Source organism: Pongo pygmaeus, chromosome 1 (genome assembly GCF_028885625.2).
Source record: "Pongo pygmaeus isolate AG05252 chromosome 1, NHGRI_mPonPyg2-v2.0_pri, whole genome shotgun sequence".
NCBI lineage: Eukaryota > Metazoa > Chordata > Mammalia > Primates > Hominidae > Pongo > Pongo pygmaeus.
Genome location: NC_072373.2, coordinates 179732436 through 179760219, shown reverse-complemented (window position 1 = coordinate 179760219; position 27784 = coordinate 179732436). Strand labels below are relative to the sequence as shown.

At 39.2% G+C, this 27784-nt stretch overlaps 1 protein-coding gene across 1 annotated transcript in view; it reads right to left on the bottom strand.

Annotated features, from left to right (window-relative positions):
* Nucleotides 1–27784, bottom strand: part of FAF1 (Fas associated factor 1) — a 534220-nt gene that overhangs the window by 265182 nt on the left and 241254 nt on the right. Inside the window, exon 7 of the mRNA XM_054488490.2 lies at nt 6269–6374. Within this exon, the coding sequence (XP_054344465.1) occupies nt 6269–6374 (106 nt within the window). The remainder of the gene's footprint in view (nt 1–6268; nt 6375–27784) is intronic.

Below are 27784 nucleotides of genomic sequence, written 5' to 3'. Positions count from 1 at the left end.
CTAGAGATTTGCAAAAAATGGTGGGCTCAAATAAATGGTTCTCTTTTAAGTGCATTTTATCCCTTTAGGTTCACACAATAACAGCAATATATTTTTAAAGTATATATTTTACTCAAAAAATACATAAGTAAGTCACAAACCAAAAGCTAACAGATGTGTGACTTCTAATTAGTTATAATAATCTCTGCTTCAATGCCATTAGAATGAGCCTTTCTTTTCTTTTGAAATCTAAAAAAGCTTTCCTTTGAATTTTAAACTGTCAGGGTGCTTCAAAGTCAATGTACAAAATCTGCTTTGATTAAAATTTTAGACATCTACAGTGATAACTTTATGAAAGGAAAATATTAAATTATAATTATCCTAAACAGACACAGTCTTGTGAAACTAACCCTACATTCATGTTAAAACACAAAGAGTTGAGTATAATGAATTTGATTCATCCTCGGACACAAAGCTTCACCACAGTAAACTCAGTCAACTGTTGCTCTTGCGCCTATATTCATGGTGCTTAAATAGCGCACTTTAAAACAAAAAAAACTCCAATTGGCTTTTCATACATCCACCCTCCCCAAAAATAACGCACTTGAAAAACTCAAATGATATGAAAGGCTTCAAGGCCTCTTTTCTCCCTTTCATACCCCTCCTTTTTTTTTTTATTTCTGTTTGCAGTAATCTGCCTTTCTCTTTCTCATTGCTACAGAGCAAGCGAGGAGGCTCAGAGCTTTGAAAAGGGGGCTCAGTGTGTAATGGGTCCACTAGAATTAATTTACTTGCACCAAATCCATTGAGCACAGAGGTTCTTTTCCCCCCTCTCTCTCTCTCTTCTCAAATCATTTGGAGTCGAACGCAGCCCCCGGCCTTTGTAATTCTAGTAAAGCACTTAAAGTGCACAGTAGGTGTTCATGAGGACCATCTGGTCAAAAGCAAAACAAGCTGCTGATTTTGCCTTTGAATAGAATGAAGCAAGTGTGAATTAGTCTCTTCAATTAGCACTATTACAACCTGTCAAGTGCATATTGTAAAACAGGATTATTACAGTATTGGTCACCAGTGCAATTATTTACTCTCTGCCTTTTCTTGCATATAAAAAAATCTTACGTTTATTAGTTTCTGATAACTGAACGTAATTTCTCTTAACACAGGCATTTCAAAACTACCAACACATAAATCACAGATTATGAAATGTGGTCAGCTATCATGTTTGATACACATATCTTAAGTAACAAAAGGCTAAAGATTGTTCTTAATTCTTAAAATGTCATTGCTTCTATCGTCTTGAAATGCAGGTAGACAAATACTTATATGGGCCAAAAAAGATATCCAATCCAGATTATTCTAAAATACTTCCAGAGAGGGGAAAAGACTTGTCAGTTCCAAAGAGCTGCATTATAAATATTAAATTTATTACTTCAGGGGATAATTTATTAAGAATCACAGGAAACCTCAATATTTATAAAATGATCCCTACTGATTTATTCATTTGAAGTGGTACAATTTCAACAGATCTGTTTTCAAATGCAACTTGAAACTAATAATATATATGCATATTTAAAAGATGCATAATCATCTTTTCTGAAAGCTGAATAAAGGCTTGAATTCACTGCCCAGTTGCAGAAGAAATTATCTCTTTCATTCTTGCTAAAATGTCATTCATGATTTCAAATTTTAAAAAATCAAACTATAATATATGTTAATTAAATTGGTTCATTCTAATTGATCCAATATATGCCATTTATCTTGCAGTAAAAACAAACCACTTACACTTTTAATTAAATAAGCACACAACTTAATTTACCCTCTTGCATATGCACATTCTCAGTTACCCTACTCTTACTTCAGTTCTGTGCCAGCAACCCCAACCCTCCCCATACTGGAAAACAAAACAAACAAACCAAAAAAACACCCAATACTTTAAAACATTTACAGAAAGGTCATGTTAGTTAAGGAGTTATAGTCAACCCACTACTAGAACATCAATAATTAGTACAATCTGTGAAAGACTACATATTTTAATTACTGTTACTGGCCACCAGCATTAAAGGAGAATAGTCCAAAATATACGCTAGTCAAGCAAGTTAAGAAAGTAGCAAGTAGAAAAATAGACAAAACACACAAAATCCGACATTAGGTTCAAATGTTCAGAATCAGAGTTCGCCTTATGATTATTTAGCCAAGATTATTTTTAAGGATGGGTATAATCTATGTATTTAGTTCATTCAGTTCCTGAGACTAATTCAACTCTATTGGCTTCCCACTTAATCACTACTTTGTACAACGCCGTAATAGTACTGAAATGTTTTACTATTCCCTGCAAGATATATCTTTATAGGTTGCCAATTTCCCCCTTTCATGCCATTAAGAACTAAATCAACATTAATAAGAACAGTGAGAATTCTGGGGTAAAGTGAAACTTGGAAGAGGATTTAAATAATTCCAATAGCTATTCATCATGCTTCTTGCTGTAACAGATAAGTAATACTCCATGATTCTGCACTAAAAATACTTAGGTTTCTTATTGTTATTCTGGGTCATGTGTATATTCCTTAAATTTATATGACATCTACAAAGAAAACAATATTTTGCCTAACAGAAGCTTCTGCAGTAGTAAGGCCGATAACAAAGAATCAGTTTCCAAGAAAAGTTGGCCGGATTTCAGAGACTTCATATCCTTTTCCACACCTGGGTTTTGGATTTGCTGAAAGCAAATCAATCTTTTTTTCCCCTTAATTTAACCCACCCCAAGTGCATTTGTAACCACAGATCTTTAATAGTATTAGTGAGAATTACTAGAATCTGCACAATAAACTGTTGACAAATCTGAATTCTCAGCTTAAAAAAAATTCATTAAAATAAGGTAAGCCTGTTTAAATTTAAGGAAACTCACAATTTTAAAGTGTGACAAATAGTTAATTTAGGACCCAAAAAGGTTGAAAAGACAGACTATCACAGAGTTACTGTCACATTCTTTGATATTTTTTACAAGCTGTTTGGTCATAATGGAAAAGAGAAAAGGTCTTTCGTCTTTAAGACTACTTGCAACTCTCTCCATTCTGACCTTTTTATACTGTCACTGCTTTCTCCTCAACTAGGAGGATAATGTAAGTGGAAGGATTTGTACAGAGTTTTTAAAAAACAAAATCAAAATGAAAACCCTCAATAACTAACTGGCTTAAATTAAAATTTAGAGCACCTAAAGGACACAAGTCACGCATTGTGAGGCAGCAGACCACAAAGCCAGAATGAACAAACACTTGTACAACTCTTGGTTTATCACCATTAACTTGCAATGACCATATGGTCATTGAATAGTTTATTTGAAATTCAAACTGCATTTTAGTTCTATTTTCTAACTCAGTATTTTTAAAAAATGTACTTTGTTCTAATTAAAAGTTGAAATCATAGTGCCTTTTTCAATCCTATTTCATTTAATAGAAATTTCCCTCTGGGTGAAAAATAGTGCAAAGTTTTCTTTTAAAAATGCAAGGCTTTCAAAAATTTAAAAAAATATATATATATAATACACTAAAAAATGACCAGGAACTTTTGTGTTTTGAACATTTTTTCCTTTCCCTCAATTATATTAGTCAGGATTTATTCTTGGACCTATTAATACTGAAAAGAAATTCCTGAAACTGGTGAGACAGATTAATTTACAATTTAGCACATATGGTATCATTAAGCTTTCACATTAATAAAAGACAAATACTAGCATTATAAAATAAAATAGTTTCACAATTATATTTTTATCTTGATGCAATCAAACTAACTTTCCAATCATGCAACAAGAAAAAATGTACATACTTAAGTGTCATTGTGGATTGAATAGCTGTAGATAAGGGCACCTTGTCCTTCACCTGAAACTACCCCCTCCATCACAGGTGTTCCACAAGTTGAAGCAGAAAAGTCACAGAACTAGGCCCAGAGAGGTCCCACATCCTTTATCTAAGTTGTACAGAATAAAACAGCCTATGTGTACCTGTCTACTCACAGAGAAGCAAGTGACACAAGTAGCAACTGCATTTATTTGTTCCTGGAAAACTAGCATTTAAAAATATTATTTTAAAATAACTTAAAGAGAAAAAAAGGAAAAAGGAGACGAAATCAAATTCTTGACAAGAAATACATAAGAATATCTGTCTTTGCAAAAATATTTCTGAAACATTTTTAAAATGACATTTAGAAAATGGTATAAAAAAGATTTACTGTTTTTAAGTCCTTGAAGCTTAAGATATATTTGATAACCCAAATAGCAGGCCACAGAGAACAGTTTCAGTCAACTGTGGCACACAATGGCACATTTACAGAATTTTAAATATTTCTTTTAATAATTGATGTAGTCATTTTGAATCATTCTGCACAGGATATCAGGTGTGAGCAGATTGCATTAACGCTGCTTAAACATTTCAACTTGTCAGTATGGCCAACTCGATTTCGGAAATATTTGCAGTATTTTCCCATCGAAACAGTAATAAAGGCAAAATAAATATATGCCACTACTTTATAATCACCGAACATTAATGAATATTTTATGTCTTTTTAAATCTCCCTGTTTAATTTAAAAGGGTGAAATTAAGTCTCCTCCCTGCAATATGCCAATTATCTGTAAATCAAACAATAACTTGGCCATTATGCTCCTTTTTGTTAATATAAGAGAAGCTAATTTGAAAACACTGAATGGCATTTTTAGGCTATCTGCTGAATAGTCCTTTCTGCCCTCTTGTGGGAGAAAGCTGAAACACACTCAAATAACAGAAACTAGGGGTGGGGGTTTGAGAGGGTGGCAGCAAAATTATGGCTAGAAAATTCAACCCCAAAGGAAAAAAAGGCAAACTATATTTATTCATCATGCATTATACTATTCTTCAATTTTCAAGTCAGCAATAAAATGAATTTACCTCTTATCTTTGTTATGTTGATTAAACTGAAGTTATTTTAAATCTAAATTTCCTTGTTTCATTATATTCACATACACAATTTAGATTTTACTATCCTGTAAAATTTCAGATGCTATAATAACTCGGAGATGGAGCCACAGCAAAAGATTATTTCTACCAGAAAAACACAAATGATTCTTCAAGGAATTAAGTTTTTTAATTTAGAGAATAAAATACTCATTATGGAGGTTGAAAATGAAATTACCATTTACACATATTTAAAATCCTGAAAAAAAATTAAATAATGAAAACCTACAATTCAGTTTAGGAATCAGATCAGAAAAAAATTTTAAAGAGTTTAGTTTCTAGAGTCAACAAACTATTCAAGTAATCAATGAAGAAAATAAACTTAAAGCAATGAGTTATTCATGTCAAATTCAGAAGCTGAAATTCATTAACACAATATAAAAAAGGAAACCATTAATAGTCTACAGAAACAGTTCATATATTTCTGAAAGAAAACACTATGGTGAAAACTGGTTCTTTCAAAATGACATTAAGTGATTATTTTAAAGTCTAAGAAAAAAATTATAAAATAATCCAAGATTAAGCATGATTCTCTTTAGAAAAATTAGTAGACAAATGACTGTTGCTTTCATAACTTATAAGGTATAATGCAACATAGTCATCATTTCAATGTTTCTAAACACAAGTCCTGTCATAGCCTTAAATGTTCCCCCCATCCTCCATGGAGATAGAATTACCAGCTTTTAGGTGGGTGGGGCCCAAGGCATACCAAGAAGGTACCTCTTCTCTCTTGTGGGAGTTCTCTTTTGAAACAGTGGCCCTGGTTGGTCGTGTTGAAGAAAATACTGACACTATAAATAGACTCTTCTCATATTCTAAGCTAAAAGATAGTCTCCAACAGCATCTTAGGCATACTGCCCAAGGGCAGGATGGAGCTGCATAAGAAAAGTCCCCTCAAATTCCTTTTAGAAATAGGCAGAGTACACAATATAAATAATTATTTGAGAGCAACCTTTCAAATAAAATATAAGCATCCTCCAAAATGAATGTTGTCAACAATTTCCAAAGTAGTATTTTGAACAATGACTATAAAACCATGAAATATATTACATAATAATCAGTTATTTTTAAGCAGCGTTTCAAGTTGACTAGTTCAAAAATTATCAAGAGTTCCCATTTACATCTTTCTAGGTCAAGTCATTTAGTATATCTACAGTAATCATTGATGCTCCAGTTAATTAAAATTTAAGAACCCAATAATGAAACATAAAGAGAATTTCCAACCAGAACAGATAAGCCCTCTTTAACAGGGTCAACATTAGCTATAATGAGCTACCTTTATTTCTTAGCTGTGAGACATAACTCACCTCTTGAATAGTACTGCTTCCTGAGAAGTTCAGGTTGTACTCCCGCTGGACTTCTCGGTGGGTGATGATCAGCATGAAGTTTTGATTTAATGACTCCTGCAGGGCACTGAAAGGGTTGAAAGAAAAACAAGGAACTTAGAGATGAACAAGTTCTAGCTTGCTCTACAGCTAGCTGCAAAAACCCCAGGAGTACCCTAACCTCCACACAGGCATGTCCGGGCCCAATGTTATCATATTTTCAGCTCCTAAAGGCAAGAGAACACACTGAGAACAACCAAGGGGAGCTAACCTGTTAACTCTTTCTCTACCAAGGTGTTTTTAAATTTCAAGTCTAAATGCTTTGTATATTTAAGAAGTTTCTACAAGTCATATGCTAATTCATAATATCTGCATATGTATCTCCTCCAACAAAACTGTCAATTATATCAACTCCAAATATGCTACTAAAATGTATATTCAAAGACTCTGGTTCAATTCCAAGTGAAATAGCTGTTCTAGAATAACAGAAGTATGAAACTATTATTTATATTCATGAATGTGGTATAATAGAATCTGATTTCAGTCAAAATTCAGAAGATACTGAAATCTACAGAACTTTAATTGCTATGTAAAAATTCATTCAAAATAATTGTGCTTTCACTTAGGACTCAGTAATACACAGAATTTAGAAACTGGAGAAATCATAGCAACATTTTGTAAAGCCTATAACAAAGTTCCAAAATTTAGAAATTTATCAGAACCATGAAGAGTATATGAAATTAGTGACAAAAATTAAGAAACGTTAAGTCATGGTTCTATTTTTATCTCCTCCTGGAACTGTCAATTATATCAAATTCCAAATATGCTACTAAAATGTATACTCAAAGACTCTGGTTCAAATACAAGTGAAATAGCTGTTACAGAATAACAGAAGTATTAAACTAATATTAAATTAGTATTAAACTAATATTAGAAATATTATTTTCATCAGCATTGAAAATAAAGACCTATCATCAGTATGCCTGAATAATTTCTACTGCCTGTCTCAAGTGTAATTTTGCCATGCCTATGGTACCAGGAAATATTTTGGGTGTGCTCCATGGTTTTAGCCTTCAACTTTCCTCCTTTGCCCATCTGTAACTATGTGACAAATACACACACAACATAAAGATTAGAATTAGACAAATAGGACGGGCACGGTGGCTCACGCCTGTAATCCCAGCACTTTGGGAGGCTGAGGCCAGTGGATCACGAGGTCAGGAGATCAAGACCACCCCGGCTAAAACAGTGAAACCCCGTCTCTACTAAAAATGCAAAACATTAGCCAGGTGTGGTAGCGGGCACCTGTAGTCCCAGCTACTTGGGAGGCTGAGGCAGAGGAATGGCATGAACCCGGGAGGTGGAGGTTGCAGTGAGCTGAGATTGTGCCGCTGCACTCCAGCCTGGGCAACACAGTGAGACTCTGTGTCAAAAAAAAAAAGAATTAGGCAGATAATCTGTCTGCCCTATTGTCTTCCATAGCGTTCACAGGTTAATTATAGACTATACTTAGCAAGCACCAATATATGTATCACGAAATATTGCTAATCAAAATAAAAGGAAATCACACCCAACTAAAATAGAATTTCTTGAAGCAAGGACCTTTGTCATTACATCCTTAGAAATTAAGCATAATGGGCTGGGTGCACTGGTGCACGCCTGCAATCCCAGCACTTTGGGAGGCCAAGGCGGGCTGATTGCCTGGACTCAGGAGTTCGAGACCACCCCGGGTAACATGGTGAAACCTTGTCTCTACTAAAATACAAAAAAAATTAGCTGGGTGTCATGCTGGGCTCCTGTGGTCCCAGCTACTTGGGAGGCTGAAGCAGGAGAATCACTTGAACCCAGAAGGTGGAGGTTACAGTGAGCTGAGATGGCACCACTGCACTCCAGCCTGGGCGACAGAGGGAGACGCTGTCTCAAAAAAAAGAAAGAAAGAAAAAAGAAAAAAAGGAAAAGAAAGAAAAGAAATTAAGCATAATGTGTGGCACACTACAGATATTTATTGAATAATGAATGAATTGTGAATTTCTAGAAGGCAAGAGTCTTATTCATCTTTGTATCTCACACAGAAATGTTGCCTTCTGGAAAACTACCATGGGAGTTAAGACTTTGATTTTATTCATTTATTTATCAACATGAACTTGATGACTTGCATTGTTCCAGGTGCTAAGGAGCTGCATGCGCCACCACACCCAGCTAATTTTTGTATTTTTAGTAGAGATGAGGTTTCACTATGTTGGTCAGACTGGTCTTGAACTCCTGACCTCGTGATCCGCCCACCTCAGCCTCACAAAGTGCTGGGATCACAGGTGTGAGCCACAGTGCCCGGCCCGCCCCTGGAACATTTTATAAAGGGAATTAGTAAGATATGACTTACATTTACATTCATACAAGATTATTCTGGCTGCTCTGGCCACAGTGAGCAAAGACTGGGGGTAGGGAGAGCAGACAGGAGGCTGGTTCAGGAAAGAAGTGATAGTAGCTTGGACTAAGGTGGTAGAGGCATAGATGAAAAGCTGTCAAGTTCAGAATACATTTTAGAGGTGGAAGTCTGACCACTTACTGATGGAGTGTGAGAGAAAAACACAACCCCAAGGTTTCTGGCCTAAGAAAATAGGAGAATGGAATCACATTTAACAAGAAAAAGTAGAGTAGTGGCAGGTGAGGTGGAGAAATTGAGAGTGAAGTTTTCGTTCAAAGTTTGAGATGACCATTGAGATGTTTTGAGATGTCTATTAGACAGTAAAAAAAAAAAATTGTCATGTAGAGTTGAATATAAGACTCAAAGGTCAAGTAAGAGAGCCCAGAGCAGGAGAGTCAGTAGCATATAGTCAGTTTTTAGGCTTCGTGGCCAAAACAAATCACCTAGAAAAATAAGTGACACAGACAAAAGAGAGGCCAAGATGGAACCCGAGGGCATTTCAGTCATTTGAAATCAAGCAGAGGAGAATGAGTCAGTTTAAAGGAGACTGATAAATCATCAGTGACAGAAGAGAAAAATCAAGAAAGTCTAGTATAAGGGAGCCAAAAGAAATAACTGTTTCAAATAGGAGGGTGGGATCAGTTACGCCAAATGCTACTGAGGCATTAAAGGTGGGAAGGGCAGAAAAATGACCACAATCAGGAAGCAGCAAAAAGCTCAATGTGACTGCAGTGAAGGCTGTGTGAGAGAAGTCTACTGGGAAATGAGGCTCAAACAATAGATGGGGTCAATGATCAATATATATATGTTGAATGAATTTAAGGACAGATGTGGCGAGTAATGGAAAGACTTCTTGAGGTTTGAAGGCCTTTCAAAGGTAGATCTATTGTACAACTATTCTCCAAAATGTGGCTTTTTCTCTAGAGCTTGTCTGACATCCCCTCATGTCAAAAACATGCTCACTACAATCTTTGTTCATATTGTTCTCATCCTCCTTTCCTTTGCTCCCTTCCAAATACTGCACAGCTTTCAGATCACCTTTCAGGCCTCTACTTGGGTTTACTAATGACCTTCTCTTCTCCTCTGAATTCCTATATTACATACTTTATTGTCTTGTACAGTTTGCTTTGTTTCATGTGTGGATACCCTGAATTCTAGACTATATGTTTTTATAATAACTGATTACTTATCAGTATATCCCTTGGAAAGTAGCACACTAGAAGGTGATTCAATTCAACTGTATAAAGATTCAAGAAATACTTCTGCATATTCTGAACTGCATACAAAGAACTACTGATTATCATTTTTTTAGCCTGAGGTTTCATTTTACTCACAAAATTATACTTCTGAAAGGTTAATTGCCCCTGGTCATCAAGCTACAAAGAGGTGGAACTAATTGTCCCTGGTCATCAAGCTACAAAGAGGTAGAACCCAGCCCCTAACCTATATTTGATTCTATGTTCTTCAAACCTGAGCATCCTATCTCCCAAAAGGCTAGGCTGCTTGGGTGATACAAGGTAAACAAGACTCCTGCCTGCTAGAAGTTTACCGCTCATTCATTCACTCTATAATTATTTGATTCCTATTATCTGTAATAATACAGGAATAAAAGATAGAAATCACTGACCTCAGAGAGGTTCGAAAAGATGTTAAGATTGTGGAGAAGGGAGAATACTTTAAAGTACTACAAAGAAAAATGGACAATAATTTGATAAGTAGATACGGAGGATGATTTCAGACATAGAACAGTTCAGAAATGAAGATGGGGGAATATTAAGAAACGTGTTAGAAAGCAATGAGGAAGAAGTGTAAGGTGATGTGAAGAAAGGTTTGTGACAGAGAAAACCTTAACAATGTTAAAGACCTCCATTATGGAGGGCTTCAAATGCTAGGCTAAGGAGCTGAGAGTTCCCGAAGTCTTGATTATTATATAGATCTTCCTTTACCTTTACATATGAATCTATGCATATGTTTAATATTTTTAGTGCTTGCCTTTATGCAATTCCTTAGATATATTTCTTGATCTTGACTGGCAGACTTGTGTAATAACTTTGCAAACAGGTTTGCCAGGACCAGTTTGACTGCCAGACTACTTTAGAACACCAATTTTGTCTAGTTCTACAATTCCTGGATAGCTGTGGAAGAGGGTAAGTTGACAAGCATAATATTTATGGCTTTAAACTGCTTTGGAGTCATAAAGCCAGATCTGAATCCCTGTTTCACTACTTGCTAGTTCTTTGACCTCGACACGTCATTCATTTTTTCCCCATTCATTCTTTCAACCATATTTATTGAGTGTCTAACACGTAAAAGACCCTATTTTAGGCAATTAACTACTCCGCAAATTCTTAGAAGAGGAAGATAATCCTTCACTCATAGAACTATGAATATTACATTTAAAACCCCTTTTCTTTTTTTTTTTTTTTCGAGACAGAGTCTCGCTCTGTCACCCAGGCTGGAGTGCAGTGGCGCGACCTCGGCTCACTGAAACCTCTGCCTCCCGGGTTCAAGGGATTCTCCTGCCCCAGCCTCCTGAGTAGCTGGGACTACAGGTGTGTGCCACCACGCCTGGCTACTTTTATGTATTTTTAGTAGAGACGGGGTTTCACCATGTTAGCCAGGATGGTCTCGATTTCCTGACCTTGTGATCCACCCATCTCAGCCTCCCAAAGTGCTGGGATTATAGGCATGAGCCACCGAGCCCAGCCAAGCGGCATTTTTTTTTTTTTGAGATGGAGTCTTGCACTGTCACCCAGGCTGGAGTGCAGTGGTGCAATCTCGGCTCACTGCAACCTCCATCTCCCAGGTTCAAGCAGTTATCCTGTGTGAGCCTCCTGAGTAGCTGAGATTACAGGCACGCACCACTACATCCAGTTAATTTTGGTATTTTTAGTAGAGACGGGGTTTCACCATGGTGGTCAGGCTGGTCTCGAACTTCTGACCTCGTGATCTGCCTGCCTCAGCCTCCCAAAGGGCTGGGATTACAGGCGTGAGCCACCACACCCGGCCAAGTGGGAATTTTTATTGCACATAAGTTATAAGGTGAGCTATTACAACTTACTGAAAACAGAACACTTTTGAAGGGTACTCATACTTTAAAATCTTACAGTAATACTGAAACATCAGCAAAAGGATCTACAGTGCTTTCGTAGCAATTACTTTTCATGTTTTAGTTCTATCCCCTTGCAGGAGTTCATACAGAATACAACCTTGTTTTGATCACCAAACATAACTGTATATTGTGCCTAATGTTATCCAGACTGACTTTTTTTTTTTTTTTTTTTTTTTTTTTGAGATGGAGTCCCACTCTGTCGCCCAGGCTGGAGTGCAATGGCATGATCTTGGCTCACTGCAACCTCCACCTCCCAGGTTCAAGCGATTCTCCTGCCTCAGCCTCCCGAGTAGCTGCTACATGCGCATACCACCATGCCCGGCTAATTTTTGTATTTTTAGTAGAGACAAGGTTTCACTATATTGGTCAGGCTGGTCTTGAACTCCTGACCTCGTGATCTGCCCACCTCAGCCTCCCAAAGTTCTGGGATTATAGGCATAAGCCACCACACCCGGCCTGTTCTTTTTTACAGAGGTCTTGTTTGGGGCTGATTCTACCACATTCATGCTCCTTATGAGTAGAGTTTGTTTGGAGAAGTCAAATAAGGGTATTATCTTTAAACTTAGACCCTAGCCTGCTCCATTCACTTAGCCATTAATAATAATGACTAACACTTAACAAGTGCTGCCACATACCAGGCATTAAGAGAGTCATATCATTATGAAGTTATTATCATAATTTCTATTTTACACATGAGGAAACTGATGTTAAGTTACTTGCTTAATTACTGTCATACAAAAAAGGTAGCAATGACCTAGGTCTAACTTCAGAGATAACACTCTTATGATTGGACCTCCAGATACCAACGAAGTGAACACAGTAAGATCACATTTCTGCCTTTATTGAGTCTACTGAGGGATGGGCAAAGAAGCAAACTTGCAATTCACATATAGTACCCCTGTGCTTCTGTAATACTGATTTTCCTAAGGTGCTATGGAAACACAGAATAAAACTAAATTAGACCAGTGATGCTTTCCACAGAAACTGGCATGTGAACTGCTTAAGTTTTGTTTCGTGATGACTCTGAGGAGAGGGGTTAGTGGGGAAGGCTGTAAGAAATATGCCATGTTTGCTGGGCTTGGTAGTTCACGCCTGTAATCCTGGCACTTTGGGAGGCAGAGGTGGGTGGATCCCTTGAGGCCAGGAATTTGAGACCAGCCTGGCCAACATGGTGAAACGCCTGTCTCTACTAAAACTACAAAAATGAGCCAGGCGTGGTGGCACACACCTCTAATCCCAGCTACTCGGGAGGCTGAGGTATGAGAATTGCTTGAATCTGGGAGGCAGAGGTTGCAGTGAGCCGAAATCGCGCCACTGCACTCCAGCCTGGGCAACAGAGAGACTCTGTTGTAAAAGAAAAAAAAAAATGCCATGGTAATCGGTGTAATTTGCAAAGACATTTTTGCTAAAATGTTATCTAGGCAAACTGACCCTAGCTTCTAAAGCTAACTATGAGTTGATACCTCAGCTGCAGCATCCAGGAGCAATTTTCTCTCACACAGTACCCCCTAATTTAGGTTGGTTATGATAGTTAGCCATGGTTAAGCCACTTTGGAGCAGTCTTTTACCTTCAAGTTGGGGGGGCGCTGTGGCTCACGCCTGTAATCTGAACACTTTGGGAGGCCAATGGGTGTGAGTCGCTTGAACCCAGGAGTTCTAGACTAGCCTGGGCAACAAGGTAAAACCCAGACTCTACAAAAAATACAAAAATTAGCCCAGCATGGTGGCACGCACCTGTAGTCCCAGCTACAGGAGGCTGAGGTAGGAGGACCTCTTGAGGATGGAAAGGGGAGGTTGTAGTGAGCACAGATCACACCACTACACTCCAGCCTGAGTGACAAAGCCAGACCCTTTCTCAAAAAAAAAAAAAAAAAAGTTCATGCTGCTTCAACTTTTGATCTTCAGGGTCAAAAGGATGAGTGTTAACCAAAGAAATAATGAAACAGTAAGAAATAATGAAACAGTTAAAAAAAAAAGGCATGTTTTCTTTTTCTTTTGTTTTGAGACACAGTCTCTCATTCTGTCGCCCAGGCTGGAATGCAGTGGCGCAATCTCGGCTCACTGCAACCTCGGCCTCCCAGGTTCAAGTGATTCTCCTGCCTCAGCCTCCCTAGTAGCTGGGACCACAGGCATGTGCCACCACACCTGGCTAATTTTTGTATTTTTAGTAGAGACGGGGTTTCACTATGTTGGCCAGGCTGGTCTCGAACTCCAGATCTCAGGTGATCTGCCCGCCTTCGCCTCCCACAGTGCTGGGATTATAGGCATGAGCCTTCGCTTCCGGCCAAAAAACTACGTTTTCTTTTCAATTAGAGAGAGAAGAAAAGATATAAGCAAACGTAGAACCTTAAAAAAAAAATCAAAGACAAGGTTTTGCTATGTTGACCACGCTAGTCTTCTCCTGGATTCAAGTGATCCTCCTGCTGCAGCCTCCTGAGTAGTTGAGATTACAACCGTAAGCCACTGCGCCCGGCAAATGTAAAAACTTTTTTTTTGTTGTTGTTGAGATGGAGTCTTGCTCTGTCGCCCAGGCAAGAATGCAGCGGCATGATCTCGGCTCACTGTAACCTCTGCCTTCTGGGTTCAAGCAATTCTCCTGCCTCAGTCTCCCATGTAGCTGGGTTTACAGGCACCCACCACTGTGCCCAGCTAATTTTTTTGTATTTTTAGTAGAGAGGGGTTTCACCATCTCGGCCAGGCTGGTCTGGAACTCCTGACCTCATGATCCACCCGCCTCTGCCTCCCAAAGTGCTGGGATTACAGGCATGAGCCACCACACCTGGCCTGATATAGGAACTTTTTAAAAGCAGTTTGAATTTTAACTCAAATGGTTTTGACAGACCATATATTCATTCTCTCCTCACTGGTTTAAATATTTTTTTCTCCATTATGATTTTTTTTTTCAATTGAAATATTTGCATTATCTTTGTGTGGGTGTCGTGGCTCACACCTGTAATCCTAGCACTTTGGGAGGCTGAGGCGGGTGGATTACTTGAGGTCAGAAGTTCAAAACCAGCCTGGCCAACATAGTGAAACCTCGTCTCTATCAAAAATTAAAAAAAAAAAAAATTAGCTAGGTGTCGTGGCGGCCGCCTGTAATCCCAGCTACGCAGGAGGCTGAGGCAGGAGAATCTCTTGAACCTGGAAGGCAGAGATTGCAGTAAGCCAAGATTGTGCCACTGCACTCCAGCCTGGGCAGCAAGGTAAGACTTTGTCTCAAAAACAAACAAACAAAAAACCAAAACAAAAAAACAAAAAAAACCTCCACATCTTCATGAACCCTCAGACGCAGAGCTGGGTATCAGTTTTTTAGCCAGCTTTTGTGGGAACTGCCTTTGACTGACCTATTAAAGAAGGAAAGGGGGTATGGAGTCCCAGCCACTCAAAAGACTAGATATTCCCCAAGAATGGCTTGGATTAACAGCTATGGACCCTTGGAAGATGAATCAAATCCTTCTCCTCACTGGTTTTTCTTTGCAAATTCATTTGCTTTTATTTTTCTAATAACTCTAAGCTCTGTCTATTTTCCATGTTCTCAGAGCCCCTGGACAGACAGACACAGCTTGATTTCAGAGCAGACGTAGGCCAAGAAACCATAGCATTGAGTGTCCTGAGTCCAGACAAATGATATTTATATACACATCCAAATTTGAAGAGAAAATGTATTTCTTTAGGTTTCAAACACTGTAACATATAAAGCAAAAAAAAAAAAAAACCTGTTGCAAAGTTCTAAAAATATATATCTATATATTTGCATTATCAACAAGGACACAAACAGAAAAAGACTTTGTGTTTCTACAAACAGAAAAAGACTATTAAAACTAACAGTTCTTCATCTACCCTCAGATACAGACTGAAGTTAATGTTCAAAATATAATCAGAATCACAGACTTTGTCCCTGGGGCTCCAGTGTTATTTGCAACAAAATAAAATGAAAGTTAACATTATTAAGCACCGAGTATGCAAAATGCTAGACATTTTCACATATATCACCTTACAATTTTTCTATACTGTTTCTTAATTTTAAAATTGAAGGTGGCGGGGTGGGAGCCAGGCACAGTGCTGTGTGTCTGTAATCTCAGCTACTTAGGAGGCAGAGATAGGAGAATTGCTTGAGCTCAGGAGTTTAAGACCAGCCTGGGCAACACAGAAAGGCCCTGTCTCAAAATAAACAAACAGATAAATAAATAAATAAATCTGGCATGTAACAGAAGATACTATAAAAATATAGATAGATAACCACTTTAAAATTCTCATTACTAAGCATTAATACCTATGCCATTAACAGTTCTAGAAATCTTTTTAGTAAAACTTCTTTTCTCTACTCTCTTCTTTGTCCACAGGTCTTAGGCTTCCAATGTTCTTTCATTAGCAGAATGTCCATCTAGCTATGCCTGGGGAGATCCCATTCCAATTTAACTATGAATATTTATCAGGAACAGAGAGGTTACCTGTAAAATACCAGCCTTCTAATGAGTACCAATGTAATTTTAAGTCACCGGCTTAGTTTATACATTTTAGATACCCCTCCACATTTTTTAAAAAGAGGAAAATTAGGTATAGCAAATTTTAAAACATAGGCCCTAATAAATTTGAAGCTCTAGCACAGGTATTTTTATATATATGAACATACAAAGCCATATATTATTAGCTTACATATGTCAAGTATTGATAAAATCATCAACAACACGAAGAAAATAAATGTAACACTCTTTATTGTCTTGACTGAGTTTATATCTCATTCAGAGAGTACTTCTGCAACCCACTTATAAGAAAGCACAGGGTTATTTTAATACACATAATAATTTTTCAAGGTGAACTTAAGGTTGCATTATGTTAGTAAAACAATCCACTTTATTAATTCCTGATGAAGAAGAGGAATGACTTCCCTCCTGCCAACTAGCAGCAGGCCCATTTCACACGGTACAACAGTAGTAGGCAAACTGTATTGAACCAATAATAATCACAGTAATTTAAGGATTTCCTCTCTAGGAATTCCTTGAATCCAGAACTCCCTCTTAAAGTCTTCAGCAGACCTATTAATATATTAATAGTATTAGGGGAAGCAATCACTATTATAAAGTATACATCAAAATTAAACAACTAGACTAGGAAAGATAAATTCATACTGAGAGGTGAAGCCAGCTGGACTTCCTGGGTCAAGTGCAGACTTGGAGAACTTTTCTGTCTAGCTAGAGGATTGTAAAATGTACCAATCAGCACTCTGTGTCTAGCTAGACAATTGTAAATACACCAATCAGCTCTCTGTAAAACCACACCAATCAGAACTCTGTGTCTAGCTAAAGGATTGTAAATGCACCAATCAACACTCTGTAAAAACGCACCAATCAGTGCTCCGTGTCTAGCTAAAGGATTGTAAATGCACCAATCAGCACTCTGTAAAAATGCACCAATCAGCGCTCTGGGTCTAGCTAAAGGATTGTAAATGCACCAATCAGCACTCTGTAAAAACACACCAATCAGTGCTGTGTGTGTAGCTAAAGGATTGTAAATGCACCAATCGGCACTCCGTAAAATGGACCAATCAGCAGGACGTGGGTGGGGACAAATAAGGGACTAAAAGCTGGCCACCCCAGCCAGCAGTGGCAACCCACTCGGGTCCCCTTCCACACTGTGGAAGCTTTGTTCTTTTGCTCTTCACAATAAATCTTGTTGCTGCTCACTCTTTGGGTCCGCACCACCTTTAAGAGCTGTAACACACGCTGCAAAGGTCCATGGCTTCATTCTTGAAGTCAGCGAGACCACAAACCCACCAGAAGGAAGAAACTCTGGACACATCTGAAGGAACAAACTCTGGACACACCATCTTTAAGAGCCGTAACACTCACCGTGAAGGTCTGCGGCTTCATTCTTGAAGTCAGCGAGACCAAGAACCCACTGGAAGGAACCAATTCCGGACACAATACCTGGACTTCAGGGCTGCTATGAACTGAATGTTTGTATACTTTCCAAAATTCATACATTGAAGCCCTAACCCCCAATGTGATGATATTTGGATATGGGGTCTTTGGGAGGTAATCAGGTTTAGGTGACGTCATGAGAGTGGGGCCCTGATGATGCAATTAGTGTTCTTATAAGAAGAGAAAGACAGATAAGAGCTTTCTCTCTCTTTCTGCCTTGGAAGGACACAATGAGAAGGTGACAAAGCCAGGATGAGGGACTGATTTTGTCAGCACCATGGTCTTGGACTTTTGACATTCACAAATAAAGGGCTATTGTTTAAGCTACCCAATAAATGGTATTTTGTTATGGCAGCCCAAGGGGACTAATATAAAGGCTTTTAGGGCCTCTGTATTCATAGTACTCAAGTAAACAGCTGCCATGAGTTCAGCACAGGCTTCTAATGTACAAATCCAAATTGAAATCTCACTCACTAAAATCCCTTTTCACAGGGTATCACAGAAAGCAATATACTTTTGTCAAAACTCGTATAACTCAGAGACACTTAAGACCTGGCTGGGAGTGGTGGCTCATGCCTGTAATCCCAGCACTTTGTGAGGCTGAGATGGGAGGATGAATTGAGACCAGGAGTTCAAAACCAGCCTGCGCAACATAGCAAGACCTCATCTCTGTAAAACAATTTTTAAAACAATTGTATGTTTATCATTTATGAATTATAACTCCATAAAAACATTAACCATAAAAAAAGCCTGAATAATCGAATAGTGACCATTTTTGCAGTTACATGGGCCCTATATTTTTAACTTCAAAAATACAATCCTTTATTTATTTATTTATTTATTTTTTTTTTGAGATGGAGTCTCACTCTGTCACCCAGGCTGGAGTGCAATGGTGTGGTCTCGGCTCACTGCAACCTCCACCTCCCGAGTTCAAGCGATTCTCCGGCCTCAGCCTCCCGAGTAGCTGGGATTACAGTCACCCGAGTAGCTGGGATTACCACGCTCAGCTAATTTTTGTATTTTTAGTAGAGACAAGAGTTTCCCCATGTTGACCAGGCTGGACTCAAACTCCTGACCTTGTGATCCACCTGCCTCAGCCTCCCAAAGTGTTGGGATTACAGGCATAAGGCACTGTGCCCAGCCACAATCCACTTTTAATCAGTGTAAATGGGAACCATGGACTTGCTGCATCAAGTATAGCAAATAACATTATATGTCCACTGACACATACGAGCTGTCAGCAGTGAAATTATACTTCTCAAATCAGTGCTGTGTGTGCAGTTAAGACGAATAAAGTACTAACATCAATACAGTGACTGAAATCTCATTTCATTCCTGTTATGTGCATATGTTACTTCTTTTCTTGCACACGTATATTTTAAACAAAAATAACAGTTTAAAATTGGCTTGTAAGGTTCACCTTCACTAGATTTTATTTTTTAAATATGGCCTGATAGTGAAGCAAGAACAAAGACTTTATTTGAGATTACTGTGATTTTTTAATTATAAAAATATGATAATTTTAAAATGTGGTATTGAATTTTTCATTAATACTTTATCATTTATATCTTTCCAAACGCCCTAACATTTTTTCTCTCTTTTGTCTCTTTAGGAATACTTTGTGAACTACAATATTATTTTTATCTCTTTAGCTACATCAAGATTTTAAATTAAAAAGCGTGACACATGGCAATTTAAATTTCCATTCTAAACTTACAGAGTCATATGAGCTCTTGTCAACAAAAGACCAAATTTACCATAATTATGGATTATTTACACTAAAACAAAATAAGAAATCAATATGTAAATGTAATGTTTGTTGTAGCTAATGCAGCTAGCAATGACAGATTAGGTTCAAATAGCAATCAGTTTGAAAATCTGGCACATATGTAAATGAGCTAGGCCCTTGATGTTTACATTAGATTGTATTTCATTCAGGATTTTTAAATTATCTCAGGAACAGCATAAAAATAAAATGTTAATCTTTCCACTATAAATATGATTTGAGCTCTCATCACAACTGAAACTAGGTTTTGCTCCTGTCCAGCTAAACTAACATATACTAATAATTCTGAGCTGCAGATTACATCATTCTTAATTAACACTCTGCTACAGTTGTTAACATCCTCCAAGACACCATGTTATCATCACCACAAGTTCTGTAACAATCTTAAAACCATGTTTAACGAAGGTTGGCCTCTTACTCTACAGCTACTTTTAATTGCTTTCTTTGCTGGCAATTAAACATGTCTAGATAAATAAACATTTGGTTTCACATAATTTCTAATAACATTTTTCAGGATGATTTCAAAGTTCAGGTGGCCTTATGTCTATAATTACTGTTTAATCAATATAGTGATATACTGTATACAGCAAAATGTATTAACCAAAGTATGTAAAATTAATCAAAATGTGGTAATTAGTGATGATAGTGATATATTGTGATGCATCAAGTAGTACATGGCAAAACTGTCAAAACACAATTCTAACCATCTAGACAAAATATGAAAAAAGCAAAGAAATATTTATAGATATATCAATTTTTGTTTCCTAGAGTAGTGACCAAGTTTCTGACTATCCATTAAATCAACCATAGAGAATACCCACAGTTCTTTTTCAAAGTGTGATGCTAACAAGCTAATCTCAGTAGTCACTGAACTATCAATAGGCAGTAAACTGTATAAATGGGTTTGGTACCTCACTCCAATTAGATGTGTTGTGATTTCCGTTAGTGCTTTAATTGAGGACAAGTTTCTTCTTTCATCCAGAGTGCATAACTTTTGGGAAATGTCCTCTTCTTAACATTAAACACCCTTTTTTTTTGTTGTTGTTGTTGAGAAGGAGTCTTGTTCTGCCACCCAGGCTGGAGTGCAGAGTGGTGCAATCTTGGTTCACGGCAATCTCCACCTCCTGAGTTGATGCAATTGTCTTACCTCAGCCTCCCGAGTAGTTGGGATTACAGGCATGCACCACCATACCCGGCTAATTTTTGTATTTTTAGTAGAGACGGGGGTTTGCCATGTTGGCCAGGCTAGTCTCAAACTCCTGACAGGTGATCCGTGTGCCTCTGCCTCCCAAAAAATGAGCCACTTTTAAGTGGCCCCTTATTAAAAAACATTTACCAGCCCAGTACTTTCAAATTTCACTTTTACAAACTCTAACAATGATGCTCACTACAATCAAATTTAAGTTGAACAGTAATCACAATGTACTTGAAATACTGATTATATCAATTTATTCTTGAGAAATGAAATTACTTTAAGAATAATATATCAAATCATGCATTGTTCTAATTACAATACTGGTAACTTAAAATACTTTTACAGATAAATATTGACAGAGTTCAGGAAATGCCAACCCCACAATATGACACTTTGGTATGCTGCTTACTTTGAACTGAGGGCACTTGGGGAACAGCTGACACAAACACAGGCTTTCTATGAGCTTTCCTTATCTGCCTAAAGACAGATCCTCCAAAAGGAACTCAACTGTCCTGAACCCCCACCCTAGGAATCTTATCAACCAGGGAAAATTAACTCATATCACAGAAAAGGAGACTGAAGGCTGAAACCATACCCAGACAGATGATCACCTCTTCTTCTGAGAGCTGCTCTGAGACCATTTTTATTACCTGAGAGACCTTTTATTTGTATAATAAGACAACCTTTATTCACCATACATTTCCTCTCCTTACCCTCTCATAACTTGTATCACACTGTCCACCAGAAGCCCCACGCTCCTATTCCTTTCTGTAGCTCAGGATGCCATACAAGTTTCAATCATTTAATCATTCTTCGAGTCTCATATTTTGTGGGGCTTCTATGTGTACATATATAATTATGTTTTTCTCTTGTTAATCTGTTTTATGTAAATGCAATTTGTACCCCAGCCAAGACCCCAGAGGGTGGAGAGAAAACATTTATTGCTTCCCTACAATATCCTTCATGAAAACAACAAAAAGTTGTTTCGTAAAGCACTTTGGGAAATTTTTTTTTTTTTTTTTTTTTTTGAGACGAGTCTCACTCTCATCACCAGGCTGGACAGCAGTGGTGCTATCTCCTCTCGCTGCAACCTCCACCTCCCAGGTTCAAACAATTCTCCTGCCTCAGCCTCCAGAGTAGCTGGGACTACAGGCACGCACCACTACGCCCAGATAATTTTTGTATTTTTAGTAGAGACGGGGTTTCACCATATTGGCCAGGATGGTCTCGATCTCTTGACCTCAGGATCCGCCTGCCTCGGCCTCCCAAAGTGCTGGAATTACAGGTGTGAGCCACCGTGCCCGGCCGGAAAAAAAAATTACAACTGAATCATTCAGACATTTACTTACATATATAAAGTTTTCAAAAAACTTATTTATAGGCCACTTTAAGGTCTTGTTTTCTTTTTATTAAATAATTTTTTGTTTGTTTTTGAGACAAGGTCTCACTCTGTCACCCATGCTGGAGTCAGTGGTACAATCTCAGCCCATTACAACATCAACCTCCTGGCCTCAAGCAATCCTTCCATCTCAGCCTCCCAAGTAGCTAGGACTACAGGCATGTGCCACTATGCCTGGCTGATTTTTTACTTTTTTGTAGAGATGAGGTTCCACTATGTTGCCCAGCCTGGTCTCAAACACCTGGGTTCAAGCAATCCTTCCACCTTAGCCTCCCAAAGTGTTGAGAGTACAGGAGGAAGCCACTGTGCCTGGCCAGGTCTCCTTTTCTGCTGTACTGCTAAAACCTCACAAATACTGATCACTAAAAAGCCAGCATGAAGAAGTCACACTCATAGAAAAATCATTTCAAAGAAATTGTAGCAAATTATTTGGAGATATTAAAAAGTTAAAAACCTACTGTTTTTTTCTACTTTGAAAACAAAAATACTTAGCCACAGGAGTCCCCCACTGGCAACTGCTCATCTATTCCTGAAAGACCATCATCGCTTCATCCGTTCACTTAAACAACTTACTGAGCATCTACAAGGGCCAAAAAGCACTGTTTCTAGTTCACTTCATAAATGAACTAGATTGAAATGAGACTTTATTTTGAGGACCACATTGATTCTGACCTTTTGAGCAACCTGTGAGTTGGTTAAAAACTCACCTCTAGAATGCTCAAAGACATGAATAACTTGGAATTAAGAGCCCTATAAGGCCGGGCGCAGTGGCTCACGTCTGTAATCCCAGCACTTTGGGAGGCCGAGGTGGGCGGATCATGAGGTCAGGAGATGGAGACCATCCTGGCTAACATGGTGAAACACGGTCTCTATACTAAAAATACAAAAACATTAGCCAGGCGTGGTGGCGGGTGCCTGTAGTCCCAGCTACTCGGGAGGCTGAGGCAGGAGAATGGCATGAACCTGGGAGGCAGAGCTTGCAGTGAGCTGAGATCGCGCCACTGCACTCCAGCCTGGGCGACAGAGCGAGACTCAGTCTCAAAAAAAAAAAAAAAAGCCCTATAAAATCTAAGTCCTGGCTCATCCATTAACTAGCTCTGTGACTTGGCAAAGAGAAGTTACTGAGCACATGCACTGTGCAAGGCCCGCTGCTCATATATGCTATCTTTTTTTTTTTTTTATCACATCCGGACCTCTCTAAAATCCTATAAGGCAGAAATCATCCTGATCATTCTGAGTGAAGAAGCTAAGGCCTAAATCGACCATTTTACTTCCTCTTTCAGTACCTCTCCTAGTCTAAATAGGACTGAATTGGCTGATTGATTTAGCTCCTTCCAAAGTTGGTATCCTAGAACTTTCCTCTCAATTCTAAGTCAGAGCTCTCATGGATGTGACTTATCTCATATTAAGGAAGGACACCAAAGACTGAAAGAGTAGGAAATAGACAAGAGAGAAAAATGTAAGGATTAATATTCGTGCAGAGATTATGAGGTGGTGGAGAAACAGAAATAGGATGAGGGCCGGGTGTGGTGGCTCACGCTTGTAATCCTAGCACTTTGGGAGGCCAAGATGGGTGGACCACCTGAGTTCAGAAGTTTGAGACCAGCCTGGCCAACACGGCAAAATCTCATCTCTACTACAAATACAAAAATGAGCCAGGTGTGGTCACATGCTCCTGCAGTCCCAGTTACTCAGGAGGCTGATGCAGGAGAATTGCTTGAACCCGGAGGCAGAGGCTGCAGTGAGCGGAGACTGTGCCACTGCACTCCAGCCTGTGCAACAGAGCGAGACTGTCTCAAAAAAAAAAAAAAAAAAAAAGTAGGATAAGAACTATTTGAAAGCGTCCTCAGCATGTCCTTCTAATAACTAAGTCTCACAACAGTTCCATGACGCTTCTCAGTTATCTTTCATGGTTGGGATAACAGGGAGAAAGGAGAGTAGAGTGGCTAGAATGGCCTCAATACAGGATGACAGAGAGAAACTATCAAAAGAAAAAGCCACACTGTATGAATATCAATACACATTCCGACCAGGTGCAGTGGCTCACACTTATAATTCCAGTGCTTTGGGAGGTTGACATGGGAGGATCACTTGAGGCCAGAAGTTCAAGACCAGCCTGGGCAACACAGCAAAACCCCATCTCTTTTTTTTTCTTTTTTTTCTGAGACAGAGTTTCGCTCAGGTTGCCCAAGGTGGAGTGTAATGTCGTGATCTCGGCTCAGTGCAACCTCTGCCTCCCAGGTTCAACCTATTCTCCTGCCTCAGCCTCCTGAGTAGCTGGGATTACAGGCGCCTGCCACCATGCCTGGCTAATTTTTGTATTTTTAGTAGAGATGGGGTTTCACCATGTTGGGCAGACTGGTCTCGAACTCCTGACCTCAGGTGATCCACCCACCTTGGCCTCCCAAAGTGCTGGGATTACAGGCGTGAGCCACCACATCCGGCACAAAACCCCATCTCTACAGAAAATTTAAAAATTAGCCAAGCATGATGGCACATGCCTGTAGTTAGTCCCAGCCACTTGGGAGTCTAAGGCAGGAGGACGACTGCTTGAGCCCAAGGTGGTTTAAGGTTACAGTGAGCTATGATAATGCCACCATGCTGCAGCCTGTGTGACAGAGCAAGACCGTCTTTCCAAAAAAAAACCATATATATATACATCTACACACAGACACACACACACAGACACACACACACACACACACACACACACACACACACACACACACACACACACCCTGCTCAGTGGATGCATGCACCCCTTTGCTAGGACGAGGGCTAGGAGCACAGGTAGATACCTATTACCACTGCTGCTGGATGGTTATAAGAAGCAGAGATAAAGTAGTATTTCAGAATTTTTCGCTTATTGTACCAAACTTAATGGGTATAGTGGAGCGCATAACAAACACAGAGAGTCTGAAAAGACTTCAGGGAGAAGGTGTAAGTTTCTTTTGCTTTTTCTCAGGCTTCTGCCTCTGTTCACAGGGAAGATAAAATTTCTGCCCATGATGATTCTCCCCACAAGGGTAGAGTTTAAATGAGAAAATATGTAGCTTTCCCACTCCCCTTTCCTCCATTCTAGATTTGTTTCTCTTAGTGGAAAAATAGAGCCAATTAGAATTACTTACAAGGTCATACATACCACATTAGATTTCACAGAAGGCAGGGACAAGACCAGCAGTTTCCTCTTTCACTTCCTGTGCCCTAGTTCACTAAGTTCTCTACCATTTTTTTTACCCATTGTGGTAGGTGCACTCTGGACAAAGCTTACCATGAGATCTCTAAGCTGTCTTTCCAAATGTGACTAGGTTAGTAAGGCAGATCTACTGCATCAGTCCATCAGGATCTGAAGACTCAATCATAACTCCTACAGACCACACGAGCATAAAGGTTCTCAGATTTAGATCTAGAGCAAGATTTAAATTTAGATTTAGATTTAGATCTAGAGCAAGAGGTAAAAGACACCATTTAGGACTCAGGTCTAGGCCACATCCTCTCCATCAGGTGCTTGCCCGGCCATTAAAGCAGTTTTGTTTTCCAATTTGGCTACTGATTTCTATGTGTCTAATCTACTGCTAAGAACCTGAGAAGAAAGGAAGGATGAGTGGCATTACGAACACCTAAAAATCTAGAGGAGCCTCTATTTTCTGGTAGGATCTGAGGCCCAGTGCAGACTTCCCTAAGTCATACAGTGATTCTGAAGCCAAGCTGGACCTAAAACTCAGCTATCTTGACTTACTACTCCTCAATTCCTTCCACAGCACCCACTGGAAAATATAAGAACTCTATTCTCGCTTAATTCATGGCTACTGTAATCTGCTTTCCCACCAATGGTTTTCCAAGGACAAAAAGAAAAAGACATTAAAAAAAAAGTTTTTTTTTGAGACAGAGTCTCGCTCTGTTGCCCAGGATGGAGTACAGTTGCGCGATCTTGACTCACTGCAACCTCCGCCTCCCAGGTTCAAGCAATTCTCGTGCCTCAGCTATGCAAGTAGCTGGGATTACAGGTGCATGCCACCATGCCCAGCTAATTTTTGTATTTTTAGTAAAGAAGGGGCTGCGCCATGTTGTCCAGGCTGGTCTTGAACTCCTGACCTCAAGTGATCCACCCTCCTCCGCCTCCTAAAGTGCTGGGATTATAGGCATGAGCCACCACACCTGGCCAAAAAGCCATATATTTTAACACCACTGGTTTACTCAACTATCACAGGAGTCCCATTTAGTACCCTGAATTTACTCCTGCTTGAACAAACAGCACTAATTCAAAGCCATAGTTAAATGCAACTTCACAACCCAGAGGCCACAGAAGACAGTGATATGCTTGACTGCAGGACTAGAGCTCAATAATACCCTCATATGAAGCCATTAAAATATTAACTGGGGCCAGGCGCAGTGCCTCATGCCTGTAATCCCAGCACTTTGGGAGGCCAAGGAGGGTGGATCACTAGATCAAGAGTTCGAGACCAGCCTGGCCAAGATGGTGAAACCCTGTCTCTACTAAAAATACAAAAAAAGTTAGCCAGGCGCAGTGGCAGGCGCCTGTAATCCCAGCTACTCGGGAGGCTGAGGCAGGAGAATCACTTGAACCCAGGAGGCGGAGGTTGCAGAGAGCCGAGATTGCACCACTATACTCTAGCCTGGGCGACACAGCAAGACTCCATCTGAAAAAAAAAAAAAAAAAAAAAAAAAATTAACTGGAACCGTAAGTCCAGCACAAAGAGATCAAAGTCCAATAGCAAGACTCAATACTACTTGTAAAAGGGACAACTACAAACAGTGGATACCATATTTTCTGTCACACCTTGCTATTATATAAAAATGAAGAAAATAGGCTGGGCACGGTGGCTCACGCCTGTAATACCAGCAGTTTGGGTGGCCGAGGCGGGCAGATCACGAGGTCAGGAATCAAGACCATCCTGGCTAACACGGTGAAACCCCATCTCTATTCAAAATACAAAAAATGGCTGGGCGTAGTGGCTCACACCTGTAATCCCAGCACTTTGGGAGGCCGAGGTGGGCGGATCACAAGGTCAGGAGATTGAGACCATCCTGGCTAACACGGTGAAACCCAGTCTCTACTAAAAATACAAAAAATTAGCTGGGCGTGGTGGCAGGCACCTGTAGTCCCAGCTACTCTGGAGGCTGAGGCAGGAGAATGGTGTGAATCCGGGAGGCGGAACTTGTAGTGAGCTGAGATCACACCACTGCACTCCAACCTGGGTGACAGAGCGAGACTCTGTCTCCAAAAAAAAGGAAAGAAAGAAAAGAAAATATACATAATTAAAATGGAACTAGACATTTTCATCACTTACTAGATGGTGACTAAAGCAAGTTGCAAAGACTGTCTTTATTATCAAGACATTTCTTCAGTCCTTTTCTAGCAAGGTGATCATCAGCAATACAAAGCCCAGAAATGTCAAACCTTCTCCAATTATATTTATACATGTCCTTAGGGCTTTGGCATGAGGCATACCCCCATATTCTTCACTCTGCCCTTCACTTAGATGGCCGCTCCATTTTTAATGTCTCAGCTTAAATAGTCCATCTTCAGTGAGGCCTTTATTGACCTTACAACCCACACTAGTCATTCAATTATTCACTATCATGTCACCATATTTTAGCTTTCTGGAAAGTACTATCATCTGATATTTTTTCTTGTT